The following is a 27,281-nucleotide window of genomic DNA, read 5'->3' on the forward strand; positions in this document are numbered from 1 at the left end:
GAACCCACACTGAACACCAGCCATTCCACCTCAAAAGGGCACTCGGAGAGCAAGACAGAAGAAAAGTGCAAAATGCTGAATGTAGAAATGTGACTAGATGTTCAGAAGACAGATTGATGAACTGGCCTAGAGAGAAGAAAAAAAAATCCCAGTACTCTTGAAGAGTACTAGTAAAATGGGCCTTTGAGGCCAGAGAAAATGAGAACAGAAGGTGTGGAATGTCCTGGAAGATTGTGGCTGGGTCTCTTCGACCACAAAAAAACATTTTCTCCCACAGCAACTTCACTACACAAAGGAATCCATTTATTGCATTAGGTAGATCTTGAGGCAGAAATGGTAGGAGGAGCATTGAGTTTGGATTCAGAGGACTCAGGTTCAAATCCTGATTCATGTATGTGGCTTTAGGCAAGTCAGTCAGACTTTGCCTTTTCAGTCTTAGCTGTGAAACAGGACGAAGAATTCATGCCCTCGCTGACTGCTGTGTAGCTTTAATGAAGTGATGAATATGAAACAGCTTTTTAAACTGAAGAACATTTTACAAATATTTAATCAGAAATACCCTGCATTGTGTACATATTTAAGTAGCTGCTACATCTATCTATATGGCAGAATGCTAAGAAAAACCCTCGGCTGGGAAAAAATTCAAATATGTTAATTATCTCATATAAATAAACTGATCATATTGTTCAGCATAGAACTTAAATATCTGCTGTGCTTTTGTACTAGAAAAAGATATCTTTAAAATGAGCAGTATTTTGACTTTTGCACAACTCATGTTTAACATTCTATGAAAATATGTTCTTCATTTCTCAGTCAAAGGATAGGTGAAAAACTTGATCAAATCTTCATTTTGTTTTCAAAACCCTCTTTCCTAACATCAATTTCTTAATGTCTATTTTCCTTACATGATTTACTTGCTGAAACTGCAGGATGGTGGGAGAAATGGGGACGTGACAGGAGAGGAGAGAGGCAAGTAGGTCAATACTGAAAACAAGAGGTTTGCCCCAAACCTAAAATACACTAAAGATAGGAAAGAGGGAGGCTAACTTTGGAAACCATTGTCTGGCTCACATCACTACTTTTAGCTATTGCTTTTTAAAGTGGAAAGATGTGCAAAAATTAAAAAAAAAAAAAAAAGGCCAAGCTAGTTCTTTCAGCAAAGAATTAAAATTAAAAGCAGACGGAGGCCCAGATAATAAGTACCAATAAAAGCTTGAGCTGACATAGCTTCAATTTACAAATCATTGGCTTTTCCTGGCAGGACTTGGGGAAGGAGGGTAAGGAAGCATTGCCTACACTGTCTGGATGGGGAAGATATGGAAATCTTTAAGATTAAAGATGCTTTCAACTTTTTAAAACACTGATTTATGGTGACCATGATAAAATCTTGGTGGAACCCGAGTACAGTCTCCAGTCTCTCGGAGCCCTGGTGGCTACGAAGCCCTTATGCCTTCCTAGTCATACTTGATTTTGACATGTATGTACATACACTTGGTTAGGGGGCCCCCAATCCATAATGTGTGCACAGAAAGAAGCGTGGTTTAGAATCTGTGTGTATTTCAGTTTCCTTTGAAACCTGAGCATTAGGAGGCCCTGGTAAGAGCATTAAAAATAAACTAGTAAAAAATAAAAACTGGGAAGCTAAAGCGGATAGAGATCAATTTAGGACAAGGGATATTACTTCTCCAGAAATTTTAATGACAAAATTGGTGCTCATGGGCACATAAGTATGCTTCGTTTTATCTGTAAAACCTGGAAGGTGACCTATAAAAAGGAACTGATGAAACTGCTAGATTTAGAGAAAAGGGTTGAGAGAGATACCGTAGTGCCAGCAAGATGTCGTCTGAGTATATTAATGAGCATGCGTGAGAGTTAGATGTGGACAGTGAACACAGAACACATCATTCAAGCCAGCAGAAAACCTCCAAGTTGAGAGACCTAATACCAGCCTATACGATGCTCCAACCCAACTCCAAGGACCTAATGCAGAGTCCAAACCCTGGAGACTGTTCCCTCTGAAACAGCTCCCAGCTCCCCCTTTCTTTTTTGGGAAAGGATTTTTCTCTACATTCTCACTGATGCATATCAGAGAACTTTTTCCTTCTGGGATGCAATTGAGAAGACATGGGAAAAGCTATCTGTTTACTTTCTCACCTTTCCCCCAAACCCTTCAGGATAAGCATAACTCACAGTAAAGGCTTTCAAAAGAAACATTCTTCTCTTTCTGATTTTGGTGGGTTTCCCTCAGGCATTTGCCTTTGATCCTTCTTCTCTTCAGTGACGTAACCACCTCGCATGGCTCTTCCCTGAAGATGGTTCCTGAAAATGACTTCATCCTCCAAACTCCTCATTCAGCTGCTCATGTGACATCACTTTTGAAACCTGGTTTCTCATCTGTTTTCATTAACTTATGAGTTTTCTATCCGTATTCTTTCCTTCTATCAAATCTTACCTATTCTCACTCAAATATCATTAATTTTCATTATTTTTATACATGTAATTGGAAAGGTAATACAGGCATAGGACACAAGCTTTAAAAGCACAAAAAGGGCATACAGTACAACTCCAACCTCATTCTCATCCCCCGCCTCCCATCCCCCAACCTAGTCCCCTGCCAAAGAAGCAATCACTATTGCCAGGTTCTCGTGTATCTTTTTCCCCTTAAGACAAAAAAAAGTGAAAGGGAACAAGGCCCTAAATGTAATAAATTTTACTCTGTTAGCTTCTTTTCTGCTTCCCTGTCTATTTGATAAATTTATTTATTTCCCATGCTTTAATGTATGGGCTTTTCATATGGCCCTTCTTCCCTATCTGTGGGTTATTTTCCAAGTCTCTCAGCCTGGACCTCTCTCAGAACATGAACTAATACCCATGAACTATGTTTGCTTATAAGAATGCAGAGTCCTACCTCTGAAGGCCTGGGGGAGAAGGGGTCGCTATTTAAAAGAACAAAGCAGGAAAAAAAAACCCATCCCTCAATTTGTTTATGTAATTAATCTACCTTGAGAAGTATCCCTTATTCCAATGTCAGCGGTCACCAGAAGAACCACAGTAAGGAATCAGCATCTAAATGACAATGGTTGTCTCAGGATCACAGCTGGGGAGTGAATTTAAATAGATGGATGGACAGATAGATGGGTAGTTGGATAGAAAGAGCCAATCAACTGTGAAGTGTTACCAAGCCCTAAAATCATATTTCATTTGATGGGAACAACAGAAGCCTGATTAATGCATGTGGGAATCTCATGTCAAAGTTATACCAATGGCCTTTCAAGGGCCTGCTTCTTCTTAGGACTCCCTGAGTCCATGTGAAATTGGCCAGTGTAAGATTTTAGGACTCCCATATATGAATTTCATTCATCCTGTGTAATGATTAAGTGTGGGATAACTGTTGAATATGAAACAGAATTTTTTCCCTTGGGATATTTCTATTATACCTGGGATTGTCCTGAAAATGTTACGCTAGAAGAGGAAGCACATACACGTTAAAGCTGCTTTTTGTTCAAGGTTTTCTGTTCACTAAAAACTCACTAAAGGAGGCAAAGTGAAGTCACTGTGAGACATGAGAGTTGAAACTGGTGGAGAAACTGCATGCTTTAGTGAAGAGAGCTACTATGGACCAGGTCATACGCTGGATAACATGTGGGCCTCCGTGGCTAATCACCCTCTGAGATTACTATTATGTCAGTTTTCTGAAGATCAAGTATAATCATCAAATGTCGTCGTCTTTTTTTTTTTTTTTTTTTAACCTCAGAACTGTGAATGGAAATACTAGTTTTCTATGGACTCATTCTTGTGATAGTTCAAATACTAAGTACAGACGGGCTTAGGACTTGGATGCAAGAAGATTCTGAGTTTTACTGAGCGACAAGAGAACCTGTAAAACACTAACAGTCTGTGACTCCATCACATAGTCAGTATTACTTGGATAAATTTTGTTAGAAACACTTTGTTGGGGGGGGGGTTCTCAAAAAATAACCCAATAATTTAAAAAGTACCACTCAAAACCTTTCAATATCCCTTGGTGACAAAACAACACAGAACACATGTTTTTCCCAAAGCAATTGTGATTTAGTAGTTTTCTTTCTGAAATACTAATTCTCCATAGCCAATTAAAAAAATCCAGTCTGATGTAAAAGTGACAATTCAGACAATCATCAAATCATTTTTTCCCCCAGCACTGAAAAGTCTGGTTATAAAGAAGAGTGTATCTGAAGGAAATTATTTTTAACTCTAATAAAAGTAACTTACAGTACTGTAAAGTTATTGGCATTCAAGAGATAGTAGATATATTGCCTCTGTTTGAAATTAAATAAAATCGCACTCTATTTTGTGTACCTAAGTAAAACCACCATTTTATAAAATAAGAATAATAGCATAGTGGGATGGATCCCTAAAGCATAAACATTCAAAACCAAAGTGCTTAGCTAACCCACGAGGGCACGACTGTCTTCTTTTATACTAAATTCTTGAAGATGGTAAGAATTGCAACCAGTTTGCCAAGACAGAATAAGAGGACTAGCTGAAAGAGGATATTTGAGCCGTTAACCAAAAGGAAGAGGGTAATCTGGAGGGGTAGACAGATAGGGCAGACTTGGAAACGGAAATTAGAGAGACAGTAACTAGTATATCATACTACTTGAATACAGTGATTTTCCATTTAAGCATAATCTAAAATGACACCTTCTTTAGAAGCTACCAAAAGGAGACAGAGGCAGATAGAACAGTCTGCGGTTGGGCTGGGGGGAAGGGAGGGAGGGTGTCATGGGCACCAGCTACTCCTCTGACCCTGCAGCCAAAAGCACAACATGGGGAAACATGGAAATAATGAATCCATCTAAGACATTCTAGCTGCAAACACACCGAGAAGCCCTTGTTATAAATTGGGCTCATTATATGGCAGCATTTTTGATCTGGAACCTGATGGTTCCACTCAGTAAAATCTTATGTTTTGTATATTATCATCCACGAAATTCTAGAAACCAGGTTTGCATATGTCATCCAATACATATAAGTCTTAGGAAGAAAAGCCAGACAATTTGGCAAAAGGAAAACTATCTTGGACGGGATCAGTTCACACTTCGGTAACACACTTTTGTCCAGAGTCTACTCTGAAACTTGAGAGTTAAGTAAGCTTTTCCCTCAAACAACTGGAGAAGGGCCATATGCAAAGATTTGATACCTCTTTCAAGAGAGAAATAGTTCTCTCCACTCCCCCATGGAAAAATCTATTTTAAACCAAAACATTTGCTTTTATGGTATTATACAGATTTTTTAAAAGTATAGCAATATTTACTATTCTAACAGAAATTAGATAATATAAATTACGAATTAGTATGTGTACACAATATCTTCTAGGATGATAAAATCAAATGACTCCTTACTTGCATAGTGTAAGTGTTGTTTTTATTCAATGGCAGGATTAAATATTATTCAGTAATACAAACATTTATAAGATGCCTATTATGTTTGTTCATTATGGATTCGGGGTTCAAAGGAAGGTCTTACAGAGTTCTTTGCACACCCATGTTCATAAGTAGCACATTCACACTAGCCAAGTGATGGAAGTAACCTAAATGTGTCTGTTGGTGAATGAATAAATAAAATGTGGTGGTATATGCATACAATGAGATATTATTCCTTAAATTATTATTCCTTAAAATTATTATTATTCCTTGAAAAGGAAGGACATCCTGCCATATGAGACAACATGGATGAACCTTGAAGACATTATGCTAAGTGAAGACATTATACTGCATATAAAAGACATATACTGCATGATTCCACATATATGAGGTAGCTAAAGTAGTCAAATTCATAAAAACAGAGAGTAGAATAATAGTTACCAGAGGCTGAGTAGAGGGAAATGGGGAATGGATGATTAATTGGTATAGAGTTTCAGTTTTGCAAGATGAAAAAGTTTAGGAGATCTGTTGTACAACAATGTGCATATACTTAACACTACTAAACTGGATACTTTAAAATGGCTAGATGGCAAATTAATTGGTATACGTTTTATCATAATGAAACATTTTTAAATTCTTAAAACTTCCTCACTTTAGCACACACTAGAGGTGCCTATAAATCAGAGGCCAGCAAACTCTTTTCTGTAAAGGGGCAGAAAGTAAATATTTTGGCTTTGCAGATCACAGTCTCTGTTGTAACTACACAACTCCCCACAGTATCATGGAGACAGACAGATATAATACATAAGTGAATGCATGTGGTCATGTTACAATAAAAACGTCACTTACCAAAACAGGTGGCTGGCCCATGGGCATTAGGTTTCTAACCCTTGCAAAAGTATTATCTAAATAAAAGATAATTAGGGGGCACTTGGGTGGCTCAGTGGGTTAAGCCTCTGCTTTCGTCTTGGGTCATGATCTCAGGGTCCTGGGGTGCAGACCCGCATTGGGCTCTCTGCTCAGCGGGGAGCCTGCTTCCCCTCCCCCTTCTGCCTGCCTCTCTGCCTACTTGTGATCAGTCTGTCAAATAAATAAAATCTTAAAAAAAAAAAAGATAATTAGAATCGTTTTGTAAAAATATCACTCTCCTCTACCCAAGAATTATGAGTGAAGTATTCTTCTTTTCCAGAGTCTGAGATTACATCAACAACGACAGGATCAAGCAGACTCAACAAGACCAGTACTTAGCTGTAGGAGGAGGAAAACCCTACAGTGACAAAGGACAGGTTAGCTCTGTTCCAGCGTCTACTCTTCTCTACAGATAAGCTTAAGAATTCCAGAGTTTAACAATTTAGAGAAAGAATATTAAGGATGTTATAACTGGAAAAGAGCTTGGTGACCAGCTAGTACCTATTTCTCCTTCAGCGAATGAGAAAATTGCCATAGGCTCACTAGACCTATCCCAGCTGTCACAGCTGGTGTAGGTAGGGCTGGGGACAGAGGGTAGAACCATCCTAACCCTGAAGTCATGCTCCTTTCTGTTTCCAAACAGGAGCAGTAGCCTGCTGGTTACCAGGTCTGCAAGTTATCTGTTTCATGCCTGCTCTTCCAAATGGTCTTGACTTAAACCTAAAACTAACTTTTGCCATTCACTGAGTCCAAGGGGGAAATCAATAAAGACACATAGACCCCCCAAATCCTCATCTCATGAAATTCAAAAACGAAAGCAAGGATATAATTATTTGTTCCCTTCCCACTTGTGCCATATGAGAATGGCATGTTTTTCCTATAGCATTTAGGTAAAGAAACAGCCACCCAGCGGGAGGGTTAACAACCTGATTTGATCTTCTTGGAGACGACAAAAAAATAGGCTCCCTAGTTAAATGACCAAAACAAACAACAAACACACCAAAAAAACCCAGGAAACGAAGATGGAGGGTCATGAAACAGATACGTTCAAGAGTATGTTAGCTTTACAAAAGGAATTTTTACTTATCAAAGAACTCAAGCCAGTGTGTAGGATTTCAGCCCTGGAAGAGACAGAAAAGATAATGGGTCAAACACCCTCCCCTTTTATGTATGAATTAAAGCAGAGCCCTGGAGTCAAGGCACTGATTAAACAGGCTCATAGGGTTGGTCTATTGTGTGGACCCAAACCTGAAATTCTCCACGCTCACTCATCACAACTCACTGGGGGGTCGCAGCTCTGCCCTTGGCACTGAACTGAAGCAGAACACCCGTGCAAGCCAGAAAGCTGGATAGCTCAGGCAAAAAAGGAAAGGCTTTTAACACAGAATGAGGAGATGGCTGAGCAGTGATATTCCTGCATTACTTGGCATCTCCAGCTCCCATGGGACCTGCCCTCAATTGCTAAAAGAGCCCGACCTCTGACAAAGACCAATGATTTCAGCAGTAATTAATGATACTGTCAAATTAATTAACCCAAGTCTTTGTCCACAGGAAAAAAAAAAGCCGCTAACGTCAATACTGCTGTTTACTAGTCCTTGACCAAGCTCTATAGACCCAAACCTTCAGTGGGACACAGGAACACCCCTGGCTGATGACCCGAATAAGGCCCCACATATTAAGCCACCACCATTTATTAACAAACTGTCTCACACTAACATATTCCTTGCTAACAGGACTTAGAGTGAATTAACAGCTCTCCAAAATCTAACACTATTTTAAATAGACACAAGCCCAAGAATACCAGTGTGTATCATTCACGTTTCCTACAATACCTTTTAGATACCCTTTTGAATTATGGTGATGAAACCCTAGACAAATGCTGTAGGATTTGATTAAGCCATTTAATAAATGGCCCTCATTAAAACGCTGGTTCCCTTGTCCTTGTCTATGAGGATTCCGACTCATAACAAATGCCCACGTATACATTTCCATATTATCTCTTCAGAGGATTCAGAACTATTTTCTTACACCTAACGCAGCTTTTATTCCATTTAGAATAATTACCTTCCATCCCATTTCTGACTTTCAAGAAAAACAAGACATTTAATTGACCACAGGAGGACTCTCTCAAGGGCATCAGGCTGCAAAAGCTCTTCTGTGAGCTCACAACTTAAGCTGATGTAATCTGCTACAAGAAGCTGACTTCTATTTTTAAATCATACGCTTTTACTCTGCCTTCAAAGGGCACATATATCACACGTTGTAACTGCTCGTAAAATACTTCATGGTGTCGTCTCCTGTCCATTTCCCTCCTAGGGTGAATCACACTGTCAGGAGGGGGCTTCCAACCGCTCCTACGACATCCAGCTCTGCGCATTGAAATTCATCTATTTCCTATTATTTGGTCTTTAGGAGAATAGCTACATATGGCCACACTCTCCAGGTGTCTTGTTTATCACGGTAATTTTGACAAGGAACAGATGACTAGCAGGGTCCTTCTTGAAGGCTGGGATCAAGCTTTTCCACCTCTTTGTATTTCCATCACCAAATATAGGCACTTAATAAATGCTTATTAGTGTTGCTGATGAGAGATCTGTCATCAGGCCCATGTGCTTCAAAGGGCGCCAGAATGAAAACAGATTATTTGCTTTGTTTAATTTTAAGTTTTTCATTCATCATTTTGGTCATGCTCACTGCGTGTTATTTAAAAAGTTTTTAGCCCTTTGAAAACATGATGAGAAAAGCAATGGTTGGAAGGGAAAGTACACTTGATCGTGCTATTTATTTATACTATTCTGCTCATTTCTAAGAAGAATGAAGAGCTGTGTAGTTAAATGGTGTGATTACAGAGCGTGGGAGAGGGCAGAACATACCCTTCCCTGGTCTGCTTGCCCCTTCGATCAGGGGCACCCATGTCTCCCCATGCCTTCGAGCAGCTTGGGTCCTCCCAGTCCCTTCTCCACCTTACATTCTGGGTGAGCTAGTGAGAGCACAAAGGTGATGGTGCTCCTCCCCACATCAACACCCTCCATCCACCCCCCCACCCCCTGCCCCCGGAGATGCCTCTTCTAGTGTGGCCCTGCTTACCTGTCCAGCTGCCATAGTACAGGCACCCCCCTTCCCACACCTGCTCTGCCTTTTGTACTCTGGTTTTAAAAATCTTTCAGGTCCTTTCATCTAAAGGCCACTGCCTAAGTTTCTCCCTCAGCCTGGAACTCTGCTCCGCTGTCCGTTCTCCCTCCACCCAAGTCCTTCCCACTCATCTGTTCCTGTCTTGTTTAGACGCGACTTCCTCAGGAAGCCTCTCCAGGTGCTCCTGTGGCACCATGTGTCACCTCAGACAACGATCCATCCTGCTGCATCACGTTTACTTGCTCCATCCCCAACTGAGGACACACGACAGGAGGGCAGGGATCATGCCTGCTTATTTGCTACTGTATCTTTGTGCGTGTGGCCCAGCACGCAGCAGGGCTTCCATATCGTTTGTTGGGAGGATGAATAAATGCATGAAGGCATACTAAGACTGCAACCACGGGATCACATCTGTAAGGATGAATTAGAGTTCTATCTCCTCAGAAAGTGTGAACCCAAAGAACTGAATTTATGGCAAAATACTACTTTAGTTCCAGATTCATCAGTTGAAGCGTGAAGGTGGCAGCTGGCTCTGCAGAGACTGAGATTCTCGCTCCCACAGTGACTCCTAAGAAGCCACCCACAGCCGGACCCCTCTCCCAGAGGACACAGAAATTCCTTCTGGTAACATGTTTCTGAGAGATGAATGGAGACTCTGTTCAAAATGGAATCCTGCTGGGACAAAACACTCAAGCTTGCTCACAGTTAAATTTCATGTTATAAGCTCCAAGCAAACAGCAAACTCCACAATTTAAATTCATTCCAAAGAAAGCAGCAAGTCACAAATTGATAATGATATTTCTTAACTGCAAAACCCTAGGTCAATCCCAAAACGTCACAAGGTGAGTTGCGTGGGGTCAGGATGCCCTATTGATTGGAGAAACAACGGGTCTGGGACCTCAGACTGAATGGCTGGAATCGGAGCATGCTCTACGAATGCTAACCCGGGCCAGGTGCTAGTCTGACCCTGGGGTGTGAAGGTGAAGAGATGAATCCGGTCCCTATCCTCATAGACAGTCCTGCCTAATATAGAGGAGGATGGAGCCCTGAATATAGACTTCTTAAAAACAAATTCTTTCCCTAAATTCAGAGTACACCATGTTCAGCTATTAAATTAAATCCAGCACACAAGGGATTGTAGAGTAAGGCATCTCTCAGCTCCTTCTGCATGGCAAAGGATTCCTTTAAACCATATTTTCCAAAATCAACAGATTGATGACACTAAAGAGTGGGTAATATTTCAACATTCAAACCAAATGACGAAGGGCTTGGTTTTTATTCATCGTTATACAGCTAGTAACCATGCTCTGAAATAAAACCAAATAAACACAATTCTACGTGAAATTGTCCTGCCTTCCAGAATAATCGTATTTTCAAATTTTTTAAAGAGTTACTTATTTCAGAGAGAGAGAGAGCATAAACAGGGCAGGGGGAGTGGAAGAGGGAGAGAATCTTCAAGCCGACTCTCCCCGCTGAGTGCAGAACCCAACGACAACCTGGGGCTCCATCTCACGGCCCATGATATCATGACCTGAACCAAAACCCAGTCGGCGGCTTAACTGACTGCCACCCAGGTGCCCTGTATTTTTATTTTTATTACATGGTACATAAAATGTGCTCAAATAAATGTTTGTTAAATGAATAAATCAAAGGACAGGTATTACAAGGAAAATGTCAATTTTAGGTCAGTCTTTTTCTCTTAAGGAAAAAATCATACATATTTTCTAGGATTCTAACCTTCATTTCCTTGTCTGACCTTGGGCTAGTTAACATAGGTATCATTTTCTCCACCTAAAAAATTAAATCTGTGTCTTGATTATTGCAAAGCTTAAAGGAGGTAGTAGATATAAAATGATGGGCACTATTCTCTGCAGATAAGGTTTTTTGTTTTGTTTTAACTTCTCTACTCCATCCTCCTCTAACCCACAAATAAAGTGTCAAAGACAGGGGCGCCTGAGTGGCTCAGTGGGTTAAGCCTCTGCCTTCAGCTTGGGTCGTGATCTCAGGGTCCTGGGATGGAGCCCTGCATCACATCGGGCTCTCTGCTCAGCAGGGAGCCTGCCTCCCCCTCTCTCTCTGCCTGCCTCTCTGCCTACTTGTGATTTCTGTCAAAAAAAAAAAAAAAAGAAAAAGTGTCAAAGACAAACCAAATTACTGGCCTGATTAGAAAGTCAGAAAATTTCTAATGTAGCCTGGGCCTTAATTTTCTCTTTTATAAAATGAGTGAGCTTTACTTTTCAGTTCAAATTTTCCATGAATTCAGAAATCTGCCTTGCCAAGTAGTTAGATGCTGCTACCACCTTAAGTTTATTTATAATTAGAAATAAAATAAACTCTGATTTCATAGAGAGGGACTCCAAATCACAAATGAAGTTAAGATTTGGCTTTTAAAAGTATTTGTATCAATCTAATAGTACACCAGGAATTGGTGACCCAATTCTCAAGCAACAGAAGGTCCCTCCTTCCCCCCATCCCACACGCTTCATCTATCACTAGTAGGGTTTCCCACTCATAATTCCACATGATGTACCTACAAAGAAATCTAGGGATTTTAAGCAACATCACTAATTACAAATGGGTCATTTGAAATGAGTAAGGTAATTGACATAATATTATGTCAAACCTGACATCTGCTTGTTTTTTTTTTTCTTTCACACCCTGAAATACATCCAAATCAACCAAACAAAGAACTACCAAGATTGTATACAACAGCCGCTGCATTTTCATAAATACTCAGTGTATGACTGCCACCTAGTGGTGTGATATATCCTTGGCCAAGGAGCCAAACGGCTGAAGATACAGGATAATTAAAACACCAAGGAAACATTGTTCCTCCGCTGCTCACCAGTTATTTCAAGGAAATTTAAGAGCATATCACCTTCTCAGCTAACTATTCTCTTCAGACAAATTTCTGAAGAGGTCCATTGCAGATGGAACATTAGTTAATCCCACAACCAATGCCTGCCACTTCTCAACACAAAGGAGTATTATTCTATTAATTTTAAAATTCATTAGCAATTAAAAAAGATTTCTCCAATAGCATGTCCTCACTTTCCAGCTTCATTTGATCTAATCTTGATTTTTAGTTATGCATGAAAAAGCATTTTGAAGTGACAACGTTACAAAAAAGTGTACATTATATGAAAATCCAACTTCAATTAGAACCAGTTACTAAATCCCAGCAATTTCCAGCTGTCTCTTCTATCTTACCCTTAGAGAATTATAGATCACATTAGTTGGTATTCTGTCACATAAAAAGACACTGGCAATGATTAATTGCATCCTTGGTGCTTTTGAGTTATGTCTTCTTCACTAGAGTGATTCAAATCACACCTCATTACCTTCCAGCAGGTACCCCTCTTGGTAACCTTCATAAAATCTCCTACCTTCCTGAACTTCTCCATTTGCTTGTAGAGGTCTGGATCAAGCTCCTGTGACACATCCTTCATCCATAGTAATGCTCCTCTGTATTCAGTCCGGCACTGCTCCATGCGATTCACCGTCAGCCAAGTGTCTGAGATGGCCCGGTGCCGAAAAGTCTCCACTTCTTGGTGAAATCGACACAAAGGATTTCTCAAAGCCAACCTAGACAAGAGGATAAAGCCATAATCTTGAAACCAAGCAGGCCATAAGTGTGCATTCTTGACAGTTTACCTATCTTAAATTCATGAGCCTAGAACAGTGCCTGAAATATAGACAATGCTGTAGAAATATTTGATTGAAATGGATGAACTGATGGGTCACGGATTACCCATGTACTGATCCCTTAGATTACTGTTATTTAACTGGACCACTGGGAAGTATTTCCAACAGGACTGTTGGGGGTAGTCTCATGCCTGAGCAAAGAGTGTCTGGAGTTGGAACCAACCCCGTGTTAAAGGAGAAAGGTCAAGGCATAACAATTTCCCATTTCTGTTCTTGGCATCCCTGTCTCTGCTCCTCTGAAGCTTTGCCCTTTGAGGAGGGATGGACTGGTGCACGATTAGGATCTCCCCTACTAGGTCATTTTAGATTACTCTCCAAATGCTAGGGCAACCTGCTGCTTGCTCCAACAGTCAGTGAGAATGCAGCACAAACAGAAGCAATTTTTTAAAAAATCTTTTATTTTAGAGATAGAGGGAGAGAGAGAGTACGTGAGCAGGGGGAGGGGCAGAGGGAGAGGTAGAGCAATTAAACAGATTCTGTGCTGAATGTGGAACCCGATATGGAGCTCAATCTCATGACCCTGAGCCATGACCTAAGCCAAAATCAACAGTCAGACCCTTAACTGACGAGGCCACCCAGGTGACCCAAACAGAAACATGTTTAAATGGTCTAGGAAGGAAGAGAAGCACTGTAGACCTACATGTTAGGCACATTCAGATAGGTTAGATGATTGATCTTTACAGAGAAACAAAAACTGAGGATCCTACACCATAAATGAATGTGTATTATGCAGAGGTAGATATAAAATAATTATAATGTTAGCTGTAAAATGCCATTATTTATTTAGCAAAAAAAAAAAAGTTTGAGGCATATCAAACTTTGGATGAAATACTCATTTTGCAGGGGATGGAAATACTGCCTCTTCCTACCCAAAATGAGTAATGTCATATGACATACACTCTTAAAATACAGTTGTTTCCATGAGGTTGCAGGACATAGATTCAAAAAATGAAAATAAGATGAGTAATTACATTTTAATTTAAAGGCAAACTTATGAAGCTGAAGAGACTAGTAATGTTAGTGAGCTGAGGTCAGTGCTTGGCAGTTCCAGCAGCACTGTCAGATTATAGACGGGGGCAATAAACTGTTTAAGGAAAAAAAAAAAAACCCTTTTACTATTTTCTCCCATTTTCCTCTTTTCTGTAAAGCACTGCTTTTAAACACTCGGCATTTCTCTAAAAACAGTTTGATCACATCATCCTACCTAAGTGCTGCAGGTGGTTTTTGGACACATTATGGTGCCATAAATTAAGCTTGTGCTTTATCACCATTGGATTAAATTTAATACTCACCTTTCATCAAACTGAATGCACAGTTGTAGCAATGACTATCAAATAAGTCAGTAAAACAAATGCCAGTGTGAAGGTTTATAAAACTGGGGACCTTCTATTTAAAGAGAGAAAGAGGCCTCAGCTGTCCCCCTAAGGATCCTGTTCATTTCTGGACTCCTCTTTTCTTTTACCTTGGATCTTACCAATTTCCCTAAACTGGTTGAATAAGAGTCTTGTGAATAGAATACTCTCGATTTCTTTGACTGTTGTAAAGTTAGAAACCTTTGAAGAAGTAATGACATGATGATAGATGTTAAGATCTTGAAGAAAAGAAAAAAGCATATAAAATCACCTCATTTTTTTCTGTACCTTGCTTCATATAAGATTAGAAAGGTGGGGGCGCCCGGGTGGCTCAGTGGGTTAAAGCCTCTGCCTTCGGCTCGGGTCATGATCCCAGGGTCCTGGGATCGAGCCCCGCATCAGGCTCTCTGCTCTGTGGAGAGCCTGCTTTCTCCTCTCTCTGCCTGCCTCTCTGCCTACCTGTGATCTCTGTCTGTCAAATAAATAAATAAATAAAATCTAAAAAAAAAAAAAAAAAAGAAAGAAAGGTGAAAACCTGTTCTCTGCTGCTACCAGGGAGAACATCTAGACCAAGGAAAAACTGCATAACCAGAAATACCAAGCTTCAGTGAAAGACTGGTGCACATTTTCATGGATGAAGATCTACCCAGAGGGGAAAATTAATAAAGTATCTGCAGGTCTACTCCAAAGACATTTGTCCTTTAGTAGGAAAATGCGAAAGCGACCTAAGTAATAGAAGGGCTCAAGTTAAATGCACTGTGGCATGCCCTGAAATACTATGGTACAGATGTTTTAAAACATGTATTCATAGGGAGTGCCTGGGTGGCTCAGTTGAGCCTCTGCCTTTGGCTCAGGTCATGGTCTCAGGGTCTAGGATCAAGCCCTGCATGGGGCTCTATGCTCAGCGGGGAGCCTGCCCCAGCCCCTGCCAGCTTCTCTGCCTACTTATGATTTCTCTCTCTCTCTCTCTCTCTCTCTGTGTGTGTCAAATAAATAAATAAATAAAATCTTAAAAAAAAAAGTGTACATAGATAGCAAGTGTTATGGTTATTTGATCAAAAAATCAATTTGCTAAATGATGAGTAAGCACTGCTATACAGAAACTGCATGGCATGATGCTATTTATATTAAACATATATTTTTATTATATATATATAAAGTATATATACATATATATTTGCTATACGCTATATATATTAAAAATATATTCTGGCATTTCCCAAGTCACAACCATTCAAGATCTGAAAATTGAAATTCGTGAGAGCTTTATGTCATCCTCTACTTTCTTTATGTTTAGAAGGACTGGTTGGGATGTCATGTGCTTGGTCAGCAGCTGAGTGTTGTGAAACCAGAGCTATTTTGCAGGAGGTCACCTTCCAAATTTTAAAGTTGTCCAAGCTGCATTAAATTATGGATAAGAGGGACGCCTGGGTTGCTCAGTTGCAGCTAAGCCTCTGCCTTCAGCTCGGGTCATGATCTCAGGGTCCTGGGATTGAGCCCCGCATCGGGTTCTCTGCTCAGCAGGGAGCCTGCTTCCCCCCGCCCCCCGCCTGCCTCTCTGCCTGCTTGTGATCTCTCTCCCTCTCTCTGTCAAATAAATAAATAAAATTAAAAAAAATTAAGGATACGATGCACTTTGCTAGTTTATAGTGGTGATACTTTGGAGTATCACGTGCATTGTTTTTGTAAATTTCTTTTACTGTTTTTGTTAGTAACTAAAGGTTAGGTTCTATAAACTTAAGGTACCCTATGTATTCTCTGGGAGATAATTTGGCATACAACTCTGAAAGGGGGTAACTAGAGAGACATAGGATAAAACATATGTGATCAGTAATGGTGACTCTAGCAGTGATTTCCAGGGATTTGGCTCTGTTTCCCACAAACGGATATACATTTTGGCATATGAGTATGTGTAAGAATTTTTCCCACTAAAATTAGTGGTAATTAGATGTTTTAACATATGAGAATTGACTCTTTGAAAGACTGAGAACCAGTTATCTTGGCAAGGGTGGGGTAAGTACATATGCATAGAAAATATCTACCAAGGGGTTAAAAGTGGGTCATTTCTATCAGTAAAATTTTAATTGCTTTTTAATTTTCTTTTGATTTGTCTATTCTAATTTTTTTCTTCAGTGAGTATTATTTTTACAAGGAAAAACGACTACAGATAAAAAGGTACAAATAAAATTATAAACACTTTTCTTGGGAAATAGATATAGAACTATTGGAAATGGTTTTATTCAAATACGAAAGTGGGCACTGCCCACAAAGTGGGGTCCAAATGTTATTAGGAGAACCAACACACCAGGAGTGGGACCATGGGAAACTGACACAGCCGGTATCTTCCTGCTACTCCACATTTCTCAGGATTTCATAGGAACGTGTGTGTAACAGGCTGATGGCCTACTCTTGGCCCACAGGGAAGGAAAGAAGGAGAAATTACGAGAAGAAAATGTTGAGTAATTTGAGTAAGTGAAATTTTCATAGCCTGAACATTTTTGGAAACTACCTACAATGCCGTATTTAGGTATAATCTTGCCCAATATGACTGAGTGACATTTTTGGGCTTGTTAGTTATTGGGGGAGGAGGAATAGAGGAGTGTCACTTTTCTCAGGCTCAAAATGCAACTATATGCAGGGGCTCTTGCTTATTCTACACCAACCATAAAAAATGAGTCATGAGAGTGTTTAAAAAAAAAAAAAGTCACTCATCTGCCACAATTTCCTTTCTCCCAGAGCTTCTCAAACTTAAATGTGCATCGAAATCATCTGGGGATCTCATTAAGATGCAGATTTGGATTCAGCAGTTGTGGGATGGGGCCTAGATTCTGCATTTCTAACAAGCTTCTAGGGGATGCTGCTGATGTTGCTGGCCCAGTGTCTGAGTGGAATGGTTCAGGACATCACGAACACCACCTCTCCAAAGTTAATTGGCCCACGGAGAGCAGAGAAGGAACCCTTCCAGCTGGGTTCATTAGGCTCCTGCTTTAATCAGCTGCTGGAAGGGAACCAGACTTACTGCTATGAGCAATGCTCAAGGTCAAACATAAGCCTAGGCAGCACTCACAGTGATTGGCATATAACATGCTCCCTAAAGACCAGGAGAAATATGGAAAAAAAACACAAATTATTGGGAGGAAAAAAAAATCATACATGTTATCTTAATCAAAGAGTTAAGAACAGGCTAAGAACTGAGAACAGTTCTTAGAGCAGCTTCTCAGTCTCAGGACAGAGCCTTCTAGTAAACAACTGGAGTGTCCCCTCCATCGCTGGGTGGATTCCAGATTCTCTGCTGACCTCTCCTCCCCCCAAATGGGAGCCCCACTGAAGGCCACACACCTTTGCTGGGAAGAAAAGCAGAGAGCCTTTCCTGTTGCTTGCATCATCTTTCCTGCTCTGGTTTTATCTTGGAAGCCTTGGGATCGGAGAAATTTTCCCAGTTCGTTTTCTTCTTGAGACAAGACTGATGAAGAAAAGACCAAAAGGAGCCATGAACAATGAGCATTTTTATTACAGAGCAGAGAGAAACACCCCAAGGTCCTCACTCTTTCAGAGGCCAAGACGGGATGAAATTAAATCCACGTGGCAAGCTACAAGGTAAGCTCCCCCCTCCCACCATTTAACTTTCATGCTGCCCCTCCATTTACAAAAGGAGAGATCAAATTCACTTGAGCACATCTGTCAGTGCATTTGGTGCCCTGTAATCAGAACCAGAAAATGACCTCTGCACTGAAAAGCAAGTCGACGATGTGCTGTTTCAAGCTGAAATAAAAAAGTTGGGTTTGTCAAGTGTAACTGTGGGAATCTTTTGTGCTGCCTATGACATAGAGGCAGTCTCCTCTGCTTATTCTCTCTCTCTCACTTTTTGATCTCTGCTTTCTGAGTTACATTCCACATGACAATAAAGCAATTCCAATACCTTATTCATGAGGTGGGTTTTTGGTTGGAAGTGGGAGTGGGGATTGAGGGTGGGGGTAATCAGCTTGATGTATTCGTGGGTCTTTTTTTTTTTTTTAAATAGGCATCACACCCAGCATGGAGCCCAACATGGAGCTTGAACTCATGACCCTCAGATCAAGACCTGAGCTGAGATCAAGAGTTGGATACTTAACTGACCGAGCCTCCCAGGTACCTCATGGTTTATGGTTTTTTTTTAAGTGCAGAGCTGGAACAGTGAATTGGTCATGCCTAATCTTGGCCTTATTTTTAAAGACAACCTGAGATGGCACTGCTGGTGAGCTAATGACTGGTAGGTACATGCTTTCTGCAGAGTCCTTTGGCCATAAACTTAAAACGTTACAGAAGTCTACGTATCTTTTGACAGTGCAATTCTACTGTTAGGAGTATATTCTAAGAAATTAGTAAAATGGACACAGAGCTGCATATGGAAAGATAATCATAGCATCAATATTTATAATAGCAAAACACTCTCTCTACACTTGGGGCTGATTTATAAAAATGTGTGTCTCCAAACAATGGAACAGTGGGCTGTTACTCGGCCACTGGTCCCCAATCCACATTTACCAACAGCTGAGCAAAGAGTGACACTGAGCTTCCTAAATGCTTTCTTTTCCAAGTACAGCATTTCTAGGGACTTACTCTGAACTATTCTTATTTCACATTTCTGTATTTATGCATTTATATATCATGTGTCTCTAAAAATGCTTTTTAAATGCTACTAGGATTCTTGTCCCTGTTCATAAACAATCCAGAATTCCTTCAGAATGCATTCCATTCCTGCCATAACCTCTCCAATGAGAGCATTAGCCAAGAACCACAAATCCAAAGGTGAAAGTTATAATTGCTACTGCTTCCTTATTAATTTGTGACTATAGTTCACACTAAACTTTCCGGAGGATGAGCCTTTTGGAATTCATTCATCCTGAGAAATAAATGACTGCCCTCCTTTCTTTCCGTCCCTCAAGAATCAAATTCACTAGTCAAAGCTCCAAGGCTGTGAAGTAGTTGATCCGTTTCTCTGGGACAGTAGCGCCCTCTCGGCATCTGGTATTAGTGGGTGTTTGTTGTTGGGCATGTGTCTGTCTATCCCATGAGACTCTAACTTTCTCAGGACAGGGACCTCATTCAACTATGGGTTCCCCAAGCTGACCATAAAATCTTATTCAGGGCACTGTAAAGTGCTTGTAAAATTAAATTAACTATAATTTTTGCCTTATTATCCTCATATACTTTCTTTTTCCCCACCACCTCCTATCCCACTTTTACTTTAAATGCTTATTTGATATTTATGCCATGATTCTACATAGATTAAAAAAAAACTCCTATAATTATAAGAAGTTTTGTTGTTTTTTAATACCTTCTGTAACTTCTATTGACTAATATGGGACTCACTCAATTCCACAATAAGTATGTCCCTACGGAGAGCAGTTTCACATTTTTGTTCATAATAGCATGAGGCTACTGTCACATTTTTTAACTTGAAGTCTCAAGTCACATACAAATGAACACATTTAGCTTAAGACTAGGAAGAAACCAATTCATGATTATAGAGCTGGTGAAAGGTACTCTTCTCTTAATAAGCCTAAGTAGGTTGAAGCATTTGAAAATTTATTTTTTGTTATTTTATGCACTCGAGGATTAAGCTTGGGGTGGGAAACAGGTTTCCTTTTAAGAGCTGGACTCTAATTAATTGGCAATGTTGCTCAGAGGAGCTTGGGTTATTAAGTGATGACTGTCACTTTCCAAGAAGGGAGGTTCATTCCTTAATGTTAACTTTAAAATTCAAATACTGAAATTAATTTATAGAAGTTTAAATTCAGGTGCAGCACACATATCAGATGATTTGCCAGTTTCCACTTAAAAGGTCTAACTTAACTGGGACTTAAGAATTCAGACACACAAAAAAACCCTATTCGTTTTTAGCTGCTGATTCGATTATCAGATGTATCCTAGAAAGGGAACCAAAGAACTATAAAACCAATTAGTTCGGCAGCACTAATTCACTCAGCACAGATTTATGGATGATCTAATATATACTGGGCACTATACTTGCCACTGGGAATATAGAGATGGACAAGACACACAAAGTCCCTGCTTTTATGGAGCTTTTGTTTGTGCAACAGAAGGCAGAAAAAAAATCCATAATCACAAACACAAAACGCAAAATGAAAAATACCAGATAGAGTAATAAGAGAAGGGGAGTAAGGGAAGCTGCTGAGTGGGCCGAGTGGTCAGGAAAAGCCTCTCTGAGCAGGTGACCATTAAGCTGGGCTCTGAATGGCAAGAAGGGGCCACTTATGAGATGATTAGGCCAATGACATTCCAGACAGAGGAAACAGTGGGTGCAAAAGGCCTCAGGTGACATGGTGGGTAAGGGCAAAAGTGGCTGGAGACACGAGCTGGGCCAGATCATGTAGGAATTTATACACTATGGTATGGAAGTCTGGATCTCACCTTAGGTTCCACTGGAAGGTTTACAGCAGAGAAGCAACATGATCCAATGTACATTTTTTTTAAAGATCTTATTTATTTATTTGACGGAGAGAGAGAGATCACAAGGCAGAGAGGCAGGAAGAGAGAGGGGGAAGCAGGCTCCCTGCTGAGCAGAAAGCCTGATGCGGGGCTCGGTCCCAGGACACTGAGATCATGACCTGAGCTGAAGGCAGAGGCTTAACCCACTGAGCCACCCAGGCACCCCCAATGTACATTTTTAAAGCTTCTCATTCTGCAATAATTTTAAGCTTATAGAAAAACTGTAAATAGAATAGAGTTCCTGTATACCCTTCTTCAGCTTCCCCTAATATTAGCATCTTACATAACCATGGTCCAATTATCAAAACTAGGAAATTAACATTAGTATAGTACTCTTAACCATAACCTTATTTGAATTTTGTCAGTTTTCTCACTCATGCTACTTTTCTTCTAAGATCGAATCCAGGATCTGATGTTAAGTTGTCAAAATTCCTTGTCTCCTTCGATCTGTGACAGTTTCTCAACCTATCTTGACTTTCATGACCTTCATGCCTTTTAAGAGTACTGGTTGGGTATTGTGCAGAATGTCCCTCAATTTGGGTTTGTCGTATTTCTCATAATTAGACTATGGTTACGTATTTTGGGGAAGGAAACCACAGAGGTGAAGTAGCCTCTTAGTGCATGGTATCAGGACCACATGATACCAACACACATTATCACTAGTGAGGTCAGTCTCGATCACTTGATTGAGGTCTGTCTACTGAGTTACTCCGTGGTAAAACTATGATTTGTTCCTTTTGTAATTATTAAAAATCTTGGAGAAAAATACATGACGCTATGCCAATACCCAGTTTCTCCTCAAACTTTTGCTCACTGGCTGTGCCATCTTCCCGTGAACCTTGCCTGCCACAGATCTCACTGTGGTATTTGCCTAATGGAGATTTTATGGTTTCCTCATTCTTTCAATATTTATTAACCAGAATTATTTTATAAGAAAGAGTTTCTTCTCCCCTGTTTGTCTATTTCCACACTGACTTAATGGATGCTTACTTTACTTTATGGGTTATAATCTGATACTATTGTTACTTATTTTGTTGCTTAACTTGTCCTAGTTTAGATCATTGGGAGCTCTTTGTGGTGTAGACAGTGGGCTGGGGGTGGCAGGGAGATAATTTAGGAAGCTGATACAGCAAATCGAGAAGAAGAGTGATGGTAGTGACAGTAGACATGGAGAGAGGATGGAGACTCTGAAAGCTATTCAGGAGACAAAATGGACCAGCATTTAAGACTGACTAGATATGGGTCAGAGAAATGGTGGGGGATATGCGTCATGTGTCTTAATTTCCTCAGAACTCAAGACTGTGGTGTTATAGCCCTGGAGAAGTCTTAGCTCCAACACTTAGTGATAAGTAACATAGAAAATTTATGAAATTCTGCCCTTAAGCCCTAGGACTTTGTACTTCCCCCACAATAGTCTTAACAAAGACTAATGAAGGCAGATTACCAATTGTTACTTTGTGATTATTGGAAAGAGGTCCACAGTGGTCAGAAACAGGAAAATTTATGTTCTAGTTTCAGAAATATAGAAATTACACTATTAAATCACCTATAAAAGGAAATTTTAAAACATAGTAACACACAATTTGGTATTTCAGAGATAACTGTTGTTAATAAATTTAGGCAAAATCTTGTTCCCCAATAACCGAATCTTCAACTTAAAAAAGCTCATGAAGAAGAGCTGCCAACAAAATACAGTTAACAAATTACCTGTATGTGCTTTCTCTCTCCATTTTAGGAGGAACAAAACTGGATATGAGAGCCAGGGCAATCAAATAAAAACAACCCCAAGTTTTAGAAAATCCACACATTAAATCGAGAAAACTTTTCTATAATTAGGAAAAATAAATTGCATGTACTTACCCACAGGAAGCCCAATATAAAGTTCTTGTTACAGTAACTTGCATTTAATGATAACAACCCATGTAAAGGATTTCTGATAAAATTATTAGAGATCCTCCTTCCCACCAATTAAAGAGAAAAGATAGGCACTCTTAGTATATGTGCTGCCGAAGCGAGCACAAGATAGGCACTCTTAAATAGTAATTTCCTTGTCTTACTTCCTAAACATAAAAATGATACATTAAGGCAAAATATCCTGTTTCTTACTGTTTATTTGATCAATATTCATACTGAGGGCATACTTACAACATATTCTCTTTTGATAGAGTACGATTGCTTTAGACAAGTCCAAACAGGTTCTCTGAATTGAGTGAAATAGCTATAATAAAAATACAAACAAAATGCTAAGTTAAAACAGTAGTGAAATAAAAATTATTATCTGAACATAACCACAGTGTTTGATCATGAGCCCAAGTATGCTTGGTGTTATATGGTGTACGGTGCAGGAACTGTGACCAAAGTCTTTAAATACATTCCTATTAATCTATATTTACTGGAATTGATCATTTCTGTGATCTAAATTAAGATATGCAGAACACTTATTTCCTCCAGGTTATTAAAATAATAGCTGAAAAACAGAAATCCTGAATGAAGGGCCCAATTAGAAGACTTGGTAAACCAGAAACTCAATATTCATTCATAATTTCTTTTACCATTTTGCTGTCTTTTTTTAAAATGTAGGATCCCTCAATTAAGAATCATGTTTAAAACATGACATTGCTACTTTGTGATCCTAATGCATTTTATGGCATGCTTAAACAATTCTATAGGGATTGTTATCCCTATAGAACTGGGTGGCTCAGTTATTAAGGGTCTGCCTTTGGCTCAGGTCATGATCCCGGGGTCCTGGGATCGAGTCCCACATCGTGCTCCATGCTCAGTGGGGAGCCTGTTTCTCCCTCTCTCACCCCCGTGCTTGTGTTCTCTCTCTCTATATATCTGTCAAATAAATATAAAATCTTAAAATTTTTTTTTAAATTTTAAAACGACTCTATAAAGAGCAAACAAAAATCAATCAGTTGAGTGTTCCATTTAGAAGACATCTGGTAAAATGAAGTTTAGCTAGCAGCCCTTATCACTCCTTATTTTCCCAATGACTTCTTAAGATACACAGAGAAGACACCTAATATAATGCCGAGACTATAACAGAAGAAAGTAAGGGAAAAGCAGGTGGGCTAGACTGAGAAGAATCAAACTAGATTTTAACTAACAGTGGTCCTGGTCTTTGCTTCAAAACCCAGACAAGCTCAGGAGAAGATCAAATAGCTACTTCACACTTTCTCCACCTTCTGTCCACGAGCCTAGAGACCACAGCTGGTATCAGTTAGAAAACCTGGCAGACATTCTGTCTCTGAAGAGCCACCTAATGAGGCAGAGTAAGGCTTTCCTTTCCCTCCTTTCCCTCTCTCTCTTAGCTTATGGCAGTCATGGTGGTGTAATAGTTGTGTCTTGGTATTATGAAGCACTTCTCTGTTTGAGTTAAAACAGATGATCTGCTTCATAATAAATATGACCAATTATCTAAAAAAATAGATGCACGCATATATACTTAAAATATTAAAAACCATTCCCAGAAATGCTTAATATGATAAAACTTGGTCAGTAAAAATATAAATTTTGCTAAATCTCATTTCATTACTCTGTATTCCCTACAGAAACAAACAAACAAATAAAAAACCTTTACCATAAAACAAAACAACAAATCAGCAGTTTGAATTTCTTCCTTAGCAAAATGTTTTTATCAGGATTCTCGCTCACAAACCACCAACACATAGTAATTCCTGAAGATAGAAGCGAGGGAGTTCAACAATTATGTTCAAGAGTTGTTCTATTGGGCGCCTGGGTGGCTCAGTTGGTTAAGCAACCACCTTTGGCTCAGGTCATGATCCTGGAGTCCCAGGATCGAGTACTGCATCGGGCTCCCTGCTCAGTGGGAAATCTGCTTCTTCTTCTAACCTTCCCTCCCTCATGCTCGCTCTCTCTCTCTCAAATAAATAAAGAAAAAAAAATTTTTTTTTTTTAAAGAGCTGTTCTGTTGCCACTGTTCTGTTTTAAAAACTGAGGGGTAAATGAAAGGCAATAAAATGCACACCTCTGGAATGTTCTGTTCTGCAGGTTTGTAACTGCATACACTCTAGCAACTACACCCAAACTAAGAAACCACAGACCAGCGACTCCCAAAAGATCCCTCCTAAAAGACATGCCTATCATCACTAATTAGTTTTGTCTCTTCTTGCACTTAAAGAGTTGTTTTTGAGAAAATGATTTTATTAACAGGTTTTGACATAGAGTTAAATTAGTGCAATTTTTTTTTGTTTTTTTTTTAAAAAGATTTTATTTATTTATTTGACAGAGATCACAAGTAGGCAGAGAGAGAGAGAGGAAGGGAAGCAGGCTCCCTGCTGAGCAGAGAGCCCGATGCGGGGCTCGATCCCAGGACCCTGGGATCATGACCTGAGCCGAAGGCAGAGGCCTTAACCCACTGAGCCACCCAGGCGCCCCAGTACAATGTTTCTATATTAACTTCCCAACAGATTATAGTAGAATCTGACCATCGTAACTTGGCACAGAAACTTGCCCTGTGCTAGCAAAACAAAAGCTCGTTTTGCTAGCCTTTTGTGGATGACTTCGGGTAAGAACACATCAAAATGGTTTGCATGTCATTTACGTATGTCCTCTTTATAAACAACAACACGAGTTTAAACATTTCTGTGACAGAAACCTCATTCATGTAACATTCTGAGTCACAGCTAAGTGCTTTAGATGTTATGTGCCTAGGACAGTGGGTACTTTGATTAAAGTACAGTTGGCTCAGTAAAAATGCTGCAAGAGCCCAAGTATAAGTAAAAATTACTGTATTGTGTGTAATGAAGTAATAATTACGTGTTAAATTCCTTTCTGAATAATGCCTATATTTGCTACGCTGTTAAAAAGGAAAAAATAAAGTTACAAAATATAAAAAGCATATGCACCATATAATCATTTCAACTGTATGAAGAACACTAAAATCAGAACAGATACCTCCTGGTGCCATACTTCTCCTGTGTAGCCATCTCCATTAGGACGTCCCTATGAAACCCAGCTTCAATTTGAACAATTCCATTGACAGGGGAAAGGGTTGGGAATGAATATTAATTGCACTAACTTGTACACTGATTCAGTTACTATTTACTGAATGGGCACTGTACTGTGTATCTGGTTGAGGGTACCATGGTGAGTAAGGCTGATATGGATCTCTCAGTGGAAGGAGAGCAGACAAACACATAAACATGTGAGATAATTCCATGAGAGATACATACTATGAATAGGGGCCCTGGGTCTTGTTCTCCCCTCGGATGCAGAGAATGAATTATCCTTCATCCAAATGACAGACCTTTCTATGCCGTCAACAGCTAATATAGCTCCCCTTAAACCTCTCTGTTCTAGCATAACCATGGTTTTTACCATCCTGGCCACCCTTCTCAGAAAAGTTTTTTCAAACCCTGAGCTTTTTACTTTAATACATAAAATGTTCAAGTTCATTAATTTTAGCTGATGTTAAGCTTAGAGATCATTTTGAATTCTTATCAGGTCATGTAACATAGTATTTCTTGTGGAAGCGATGAGTATGCTTTTTAAATTTTAATCTAAACTACTGGCAGAATGTCCTGCAAGACAGGTGATTAGTGGCCTTTTACCAGTTATGTTAGTATTTGGGAATCAACCAGATAGGAATTCAGCTTACTGTATTAATAACCAGTCTAACTAAATATCTGCTTAACTAATTCATTCTAGAATTTTCCAGGGTTCAATACCAAGGTTATTAGACCCTACTTTCCAGGATCTTGTGCTGTCATCCTTTCCTCTTTTTTTAAATGTAAGCATTTGCTTGACCCTAGTGCTGCATTAATCTTTGGTTGAATTAATTTTTTTCAACAAACAAACAACAAACAACAAACATTTATGGTGAGCTTATCACATGCAATGCATTAAAGTGCTTAAAAAACAAATTAACTCAGGCATGCTGGTGGTTACACAAGAATTTGTAGGTTTTTAAAAAACGTGCTGGGATTGAATTTAACTCATCTTAGATTTTCTCCTCATGAACGAGTTGTCTGCTTGTTTTCAAATATAAAGCACACCTACACTTGTCCAGGTTCATGCACTCTAGGACTGTGACCCCAGTGAGGGGGCTGCGCTGAGACTGACAGCAAGAACAGCTCACCTCCAGCTTGGCATCCAGGTCTGCATCAGAGGCAACGACGTGCTCATCTTCCTTCTTCCCTGTGGCTTTAATAAAGGCCTGCTTCGTTTCCCAATACTTCTGCTGCATCTTATTTACTACTGACTTATCTTGAGTATATCGATCCTGTAAGTCCCAAGGATAACTGCTAAAAAACACATTTAA

The 27,281-nt window shown here is 39.6% G+C and overlaps 1 protein-coding gene across 2 annotated transcripts in view; it reads right to left on the reverse strand.

The window, feature by feature from the left end:
* Nucleotides 1-27,281, reverse strand: part of ICA1 (islet cell autoantigen 1) — a 144,172-nt gene that overhangs the window by 94,410 nt on the left and 22,481 nt on the right. For both annotated transcript variants that reach the window (XM_080818496.1, XM_080818495.1), the window contains exons 3-6: nt 27,099-27,264; nt 23,141-23,213; nt 17,843-17,966; nt 12,833-13,031 (exon numbers count right to left, since the gene is read on the reverse strand). In XM_080818496.1, the coding sequence (XP_080674622.1) occupies nt 12,833-13,031; nt 17,843-17,966; nt 23,141-23,213; nt 27,099-27,264 (562 nt within the window). The remainder of the gene's footprint in view (nt 1-12,832; nt 13,032-17,842; nt 17,967-23,140; nt 23,214-27,098; nt 27,265-27,281) is intronic.

The sequence above is a fragment of the Martes martes genome (assembly GCF_963455335.1).
Source record: "Martes martes genome assembly, chromosome: 11".
Classification (NCBI taxonomy): Eukaryota; Metazoa; Chordata; class Mammalia; order Carnivora; family Mustelidae; genus Martes; species Martes martes.